Raw genomic sequence first — 7,500 nt, forward strand, 5'->3', positions numbered from 1 at the left:
ATAGGTTCAGTTCTGACAAATGATAAGAAATAATAAATGTGTTTTTTCTATCATACTAATCTCGGAACGTTATTGTCTTTCAGAACTTAAACTTCTGATAACAGGCACAGAGATTTAGTTTATATATTGTCTAAAAGAGGGAGTGTATATAGATAATATCTTCTCTTTCACAGTTATTGGCACAACCGCTTACCCAGACAAGGCTGGTTGTACTTGAGCGTAAACTACCTCTGTTTCTACTCCTTCCTTCTCGGCAAGGAGACTCGGGTCATTGTGCGATGGAGGGATGTAACACTGCTCGATTGCACCAATGCCCTGATCTTTCCCGACAGCATTAGGGTCTCAACGAGGGATCATGAGGTAAGCTGCAGTTGATTTAGCAGTGATGAATATAATTTGTTTTGTTTTGCAGTGATGAATATAATTTTTGATTTGTTTTGTAGTGATGAATATAATTTTTGTTTTGTTTTGCACTTGTGAAGTTTTATTTTGGTATGGTAGATTGAAAGATTCTTGGAAAATTATTCTTTTTTTGTGTAAGAGAAAGGTAAAAGTTGAGAAGAGAGAAGTGTTTTATATAGTTATAATGTAATAATATTTTTTCAGTGGAAATACAAACTTCAGTTATTTATTTTTGTTTTGTCAAGGATCAATATATCCAATATATATTTTGTTAAAAAAATATTTGGTCTGCATTTTAGAAATGTTATTCTTGGAAAAAAAGTTAATTCAAGTGAACAGATGTTATTTTATAGTCTATTATTTTATTTATTTATTTATCTATTTTTTTTTTTTCATTCATGTACCAGACATAATGTGGTAGATGAATGAAAGATATAGATTAGGCCTCAGTGGCTCCACAAGTGTTTTTCACTGAGGAGTTGATTATTAATTCCACCTATTTCACCTGTTTACCCATTTCCTTGATTATTTTTAATGAACACATGTGGAGCCATTTTTATGAAACAGAAAAAAAAAAAAAAAAAAAAAAAAAAAAAAAAAAAAAAAAAAAAAAATATATATATATATATATATATATATATATATATATATATATATATATATATATATATATATATATATATATATATATATATATATCATCATCAATAACGGTATGCTCATGTTTGAGCAGCCGTGGACCTCTCCACCATCCTTCGCCACTAAACTCGATCTTACGCTTTTCTTTCCGCTTGTACCATCGACAGCCCGCAAATATCTTTGATATTGTCGCTCAGTCTTGTCTTCGGTTTGCCTCTTCCTCTGTTTCCTATCACCATCCCTGTCAGCAAGTTTTTCTCAATACTTTTACTTCTCATATATATATATATATATATATATATATATATATATATATATATATATATATATATATAATAATAATAATAATAATAATAATAATAATAATAATAATAATAATACACAATCCCATGGGTAATGGGTTAAGTCATGGGATAAGAGGCAAGTCAAATGAAAAGACTAAAAATTAAATAAAGAAGCTTATGTGATAAAAAAAAATAGTAGTAAAGAGGGGTAGACTTACGAAATCAGAGGATTGAAATAAAAAAAAAAAAGAGTGACAAACAGAGAGTGAGAAAAAAGAGGAAAATATAAGAGTTTATGCATCCAAAGGTGCCCAAAAATGCATTTATTAAATGTATTGTTACTTCAAACTTTCATAAATAATACAAGCATTGATATGTTCACATTAATGAACTATAATCATGAGATAGAGTGCATTAATGCAAACATGATGCTTAGGTTGTAGATAAAAGTTTGAATTAACAAAATTTGTAATAAATGCATTATTCGTCAATTGGTCTGGGAACACCTTAGGACTCGCATACCCTCATGTATACTGTGTGCATTTATACCCAGTGTTTGAGTGTATATATCATACTTGTGAATACAGTATTTGATATTATCTAAGTCTGTGTATACTCTTTCTTAAGGAACTTGAAAGTTTTAATATTCAAAATATCAAAACGCCCTTTAATGGTCAAGTCTTCATGCAGAAGCAGGTAAAATTTTATCTGTATCGTGTGTGATCAGTATTTTGACAGAGCACTGACCCCATGAAAAAGAAATTTTTGCATTTTAGATTACAAGAGTGAATTTTGTGAACTTACAAACTGTAAAGAAGTTATGTGAAAATGTATTTAAATTACTGATTGCTTTCTATTCACTTTCAAGCACTACTTCTCAATGCTTTTGAGAAAGAAGGAAACCTATGAACTCATGGAGCAGTTAGCAAACATGGCAATGAAACAGTAAGTAGGCTTGGGCTGAGTGTGCTGTGGCGTCCTTACGTTGAACAAGCGGCTAAAAGTTCATACTCTACAGCATTCTAAGTTGCTTTTTGTGGATTTGTTGTCTTTGAAGTTTATGTTGTTGATTTGTCAGTGATGAATAAGGCATTTTTGTCTCTGAATAAGGGATCCAAGTGAAGACCTATCTGGAAGTATTTGGAATTAATAAAGGAGTGTGTATAACATACGTGCAATTTTATTAAATGCGGGTTATAATTTTCAGGTTAATAAATGATGAAGAATTTACAGAAGATAAGGATTTGTTGACCAAAGTAAGGTATGTGTCCTGATATGATATGTTGAAGTTTAGTTGTATTACATTTAGTATATAAGTAGCACACTAATGGGACAGTTGCAAGTAATGTATATTAGTGGTATTGAATTGTCTGTCCGCAGTTATTTGTAATTTATCTTTCTGTGATGGAACTAAGCTCACCATCATTTTGGCAGATAGAAGAAACCTTACCCTTTCCTTGCTTGCCCCCCCTTCCTAAAAATCATTGAAACAACCCTGCTTCCCAAAGTACTAGCTGCACCTCTATTCTGATCTCCCACAAATTCCCAGACAAATGATAGTAACTTTTGTCTGATACGATCTTCATCAATGCTATTCTACGAAGTCCCTTACCTAATGGCAAATAATAACAGCAGAAAATGCACTGTACTCAAATAATATATGTAGGAAGACATCATTCTACCCAAACCACTTAAAATAAGGGAAATATTAATATTGCTACCTGTTTAAATGGTTCCAGTGGACACTTCCTCTGGCGAGTCATATTAATGAGTCATTGTAAGGTGTGGATTTCTTTCAATATGCAGTATCCCTCTACTTAATTTGAGGGATTTTTCGTGTTACCCATTCATATTTTCTTAGGTCTAAAAAGAAAACAAATAATGTGGCTGTTTTCTCTTAAAAAGACCAAAAGTTTATAAACCAAAAGTTTTGTTTAAACAACTTTACTGAAAGTTATACATTGTATGATAACTAAAGTTGCAAGAATCATGGGACATTCTATCCATTTTTAAGGAATATCAAGCTATTGAAAATTTGTATAAATAAACCAAATTGCTAAAAAAGATTAATTAATAAATTCCAAAGACACTGTTTGATAATGATTCCATAAGACTTTGATTTTACTTTCATGAATATTTCACAATTATTATTTCCCAAAGTGCATTAAAGTATTTTTTCCTCTTATTTCAAAAACAAAAGTAGAAATATAATGCCAGTCATAAATTTGATTGTTCCCTGTATCAGAATGGCAAGGACAATCAGGTGCACATGATATGATAAAGATAGAGACGTGATGAAAGAATAATATTGCATATACCACTTAGGGACTAGTGTTTTGCAGGCCGTTGGGGCTGTGATGGAACATTGTACAGCATGTGTTTCAAGAGTCTGGGATGTTTTGTGGGAGGATAAAAGTAGTAGCTGAGATATTGCTTATTTTTATGTTTTATTTTGAGTTCTACCTCAGATTATTTCAATTGAATTTTGAGTATATCGTGTTTTTTTTTTTTTTTTTTTCGTTGTTTCTCTTTTTTTCAGGTAACGTGAATTTCCTGTTATTATCAGATAACAGTAAATATTTGTGTCATTTGATGTTTATGTGGAATGTTCCCTGTCCTCACAGCCTTCACAGCCATTTTTTGTAAGTTATGTCTATTGTGGACATAATATCACCTTTTTCTTTTCAGTAAAAAAGTACCAAAGAAACCATCATTCTTGAAAAGGGACCTGGATGCTCGAGCTCATTCGGACATGTACCGTAGTAAATTTAGGTAAGTATGTGTTTTGCTACACTATTATAATTTTATTTTATTTATTTTCTTGTATATAAAGCTATTCATGTATTTATCTTCAAGATATAGATAAAAAGCAAATGCAAAGTTTATGCAAAGAGACACCATATTATTTTGCTTTCTTGCAGATTACCACTGAGTGAGAAACTAGATGGTTCCACTACCTGTTCCCTCTGGACTCCCTACAAAAAGGTTTATGTCAGTGGAACCTTATATATTTCCCTCAACTATATCTGCTTTGACAGCAAGGTGAGGACTAGCAGTTTTTATTTCTTATGTTAAGATATAAGCTACTGATAGAGATTATATCAAATATATGTTTACCATTGTTTTGGAAAAATCTGTCTCTGTAGGTCTTGGTATGAGATTTGATTGAATATTTTTGAATATCAGAGAAGACTATTTAGTAGTTTATAGCAAAGGATAAAATATTTAAAAGCAGTTCACAAAATATTCACTGGTAATGAAACATCCGAATTTTTAACTGATCATACTTTATTAATCAGTGTGAGAGTGAAAGAGCATCCTTCTTCAGTAACAGCGACAACCAAAATAACAATAACATTAACAATAATAACAACAACACATGTAAAAACAACAACAGTAACATCAAACAACAGCAACAAAATCATGCTATGTCCCCTTCCACAACAGATTGCCAACCTAGTGAGTGTGGTATGTCCTTTGCGTGATGTGCAAAGTGTAGAGCGTGTGGATAGCGTAAAAGGAAACGCAACTGTGAAACGTGCTCTGTTCATCTGCACAACACAGTCCAGCTCAACCAACTCCTTCCTCTTTATTGATGTCGGGGATCGTGACTTTGTCATAAACAAACTGTCTGAGATGTTGGGCAAGAGTATTCCCACAAAGAAGTAAGTGAATGTTTTCAGAAGATGGTAGATATTTGGAAAGGTAATTTATTTATGAAGAAATAAATTGCATTAAATGATTGTTGCAGTATGTTGAATGTGCAGATGTAAGACACTGATTTATCATTATAGAAATAGTGTTCATACTTGTTCATGGCTAAATTTGAAATAGTTGAGAAGAGCTGTACCAAAAAAGGCAGTAAGAATTAAATTTTTTTCCTTTATGTAAATTCACTAGGACTGTAGTTATTAATCAGGAAACATATAAATAGCCACAGAAACAGGGAATACAAAGCAGAAAAAGAGAAACTCTTTTGAGGTGATATTTACTCAATTCAAAATCTACTAGCTAAACATTATCAGGAAAGCTCTGGTTTAAGTGCTGTATGTTTAGTTTTTGGACTACAGAAAAGGAAATGTCTTCATATGCTCTGTAAAAGTGTTATTTATAAGTTTCATATATCTGACAAAGGAGTTGGATGTTTAAAAAAGAAGAAAGAGAAGTTTCATGCTATTTTCATCCCTAATTCCTATCTTTCTTTCCTAGTGCTCTTCCAGATCACTTGTCCTTTGGAGGTTCTAAGGTCGGCAGTCGTTCCAACTCGGTCTGTGATGACAGAAGTGAAGACATCAGTCTCAGCAGTCTGAGTGAGTATCTTGTGTTCTTTTCATGACTAGGGTTAGATTTAAGCAATGGGCTGAAATGGTAATTTTTCATTGAGTGTAAGTTGGGTAGAGCTTTACATCAAGGTTTTTTTTTTATTAAGATCTTTTTTCAGCATATTATTTTCTTTGGCTTTGGTTTTTTATGTCTGTTTTTTAGACAGAAACTTTTTTAATGTGTTGTGATTTATTGCAGGTTAAAGTGTTTCAAAACACATTGGTACTAACTTGAGAAATAGCATAGGAAATGTATAATTTTGCAACAAGTGAAAGTGGGGTATATGATTTACTTTTAACATATGGGATTATGTGTTTTTGTTTTCTCATTCAGTCTTTCCATTCTGTCCAACACTAACAGGTTTGGGCAGTACTGCTGATAGCAACACCACTCTGGTGTCAGAAACTCCTGAAGCAGAGACTACAACCCTGCCCCTGAGAACTCTTTGTCCTGTCCTTGATGAAGATGTGGAAGTGAGAGTTAAGATTTGTTATGAACCATTTGATATATACTATAGATATTTTTAAGCTAAATAAGCTGGATATAGTCATTAAGGGATAGGTAGATGGTAATACTTCAGTATGTAGTATTACTTACTTTTATCTCTCTGCCTCTGATTATTTTATGTATTGGCAGTAGCACAGTGATGTTCAGACTTGTGTAACTATACTTGTTAATGATGTCCATTACTTCACTCTCAGCTATTGATTACTATTAATATATAATAGAACAATAACAGCACTTTTTCCACTCCTCCCATTTTTCAAGGAGGAAGAAAGAGTGAGAAGAAAAGAGCACATTTGGGAGAGACACTGGGCAGAGTATGGCCGAGGGGTCACCATGTACAGGACAGTAGAAACAGCACGCCTCGTCCTGGAGGGTCTTCCAGACTCTGTGCGGCCTGAAATATGGATGGTGTTTTCTGGTGAGTTAACTAGTAAAGAAGTGGAGCAGATCATATTCTAGAGTTAAATTATGTAATTACAGGGTCAAGTGCCCCTTTTTGCAGAATTAGCACTTCTATTTTGGCTTGCCCTAGAATGGCTGCTATATTTAAGAATTAAAACCTTTGTCCCAGAATTCCCTTTATATCTAAGAATCTGGGCATTTGTTTCAAAATTTGATTATTATTTTTTTCTCAAAACAAAATATTTTTTTGTTGGTCCTAAAATTTCAAAGAATTGTTAGTGTTGTTTCCAGCCATGTTATTCTGGAAACAGCACTTAAAAAAAAATATTTTGTTTTGCTGTACCCTTATCACTGGGAGCCACTGCTTAGGTAGTGTCCTGGATGTGACTGCCAAAAGTCATAGTAGAGTCAAACCCCAAGCAAAGATTATCAGTCTGTGATTAATTTGTGAACATTATTGTCATTTACAAAACTGAATTGACTGAGGATACAATGTGTCTTACAGGTGCTATCAACGAACTGGCAACGAACGTAGGAAGTTATGAACAGGCTGTGGTAGCTGGCCTAAAGAGAGGAGGTCCTGCTAATGACGAGATTGAGAGAGACCTGCACCGTTCCCTTCCAGAGCACCCTGCTTTCCAAAGTGAAATGGGGATATCAGCACTAAGACGTGTTCTCTGTGCTTATGCCTGGAGGAACCCTGCTATTGGTTAGTATTCAGACTAAGTTTATGTATGTGGACTGATAAAATATCTTTTACATAGTGTAGACCTTAAGATTTGTATAAGTTCAAGAGTTTATTTATTACAGAATGCTGGTTTAGAAGTTTCATTATTTGAAATATATCAGCTGTGTAGTTCTCTACAGAACTGTATGATTAAGAGAAAAATTAGTAACAAAAAAATATTTCATACTGCTTGCTCTGTATTTTCTGTTATTGATA

The 7,500-nt window shown here is 33.0% G+C and overlaps 1 protein-coding gene across 1 annotated transcript in view; it reads left to right on the top strand.

Annotated features, from left to right (window-relative positions):
- Positions 1-7,500, top strand: part of LOC119598517 (TBC1 domain family member 9-like) — a 30,223-nt gene that overhangs the window by 5,599 nt on the left and 17,124 nt on the right. The window contains exons 5-14 of the mRNA XM_037948142.1: positions 174-360; positions 2,194-2,270; positions 2,533-2,586; positions 4,014-4,097; positions 4,247-4,367; positions 4,773-4,990; positions 5,535-5,635; positions 6,009-6,121; positions 6,417-6,573; positions 7,063-7,266. Coding sequence (XP_037804070.1) covers positions 174-360; positions 2,194-2,270; positions 2,533-2,586; positions 4,014-4,097; positions 4,247-4,367; positions 4,773-4,990; positions 5,535-5,635; positions 6,009-6,121; positions 6,417-6,573; positions 7,063-7,266 — 1,316 coding nt within the window. The remainder of the gene's footprint in view (positions 1-173; positions 361-2,193; positions 2,271-2,532; positions 2,587-4,013; positions 4,098-4,246; positions 4,368-4,772; positions 4,991-5,534; positions 5,636-6,008; positions 6,122-6,416; positions 6,574-7,062; positions 7,267-7,500) is intronic.

The sequence above is a fragment of the Penaeus monodon genome, chromosome 41, assembly GCF_015228065.2.
Source record: "Penaeus monodon isolate SGIC_2016 chromosome 41, NSTDA_Pmon_1, whole genome shotgun sequence".
NCBI lineage: Eukaryota > Metazoa > Arthropoda > Malacostraca > Decapoda > Penaeidae > Penaeus > Penaeus monodon.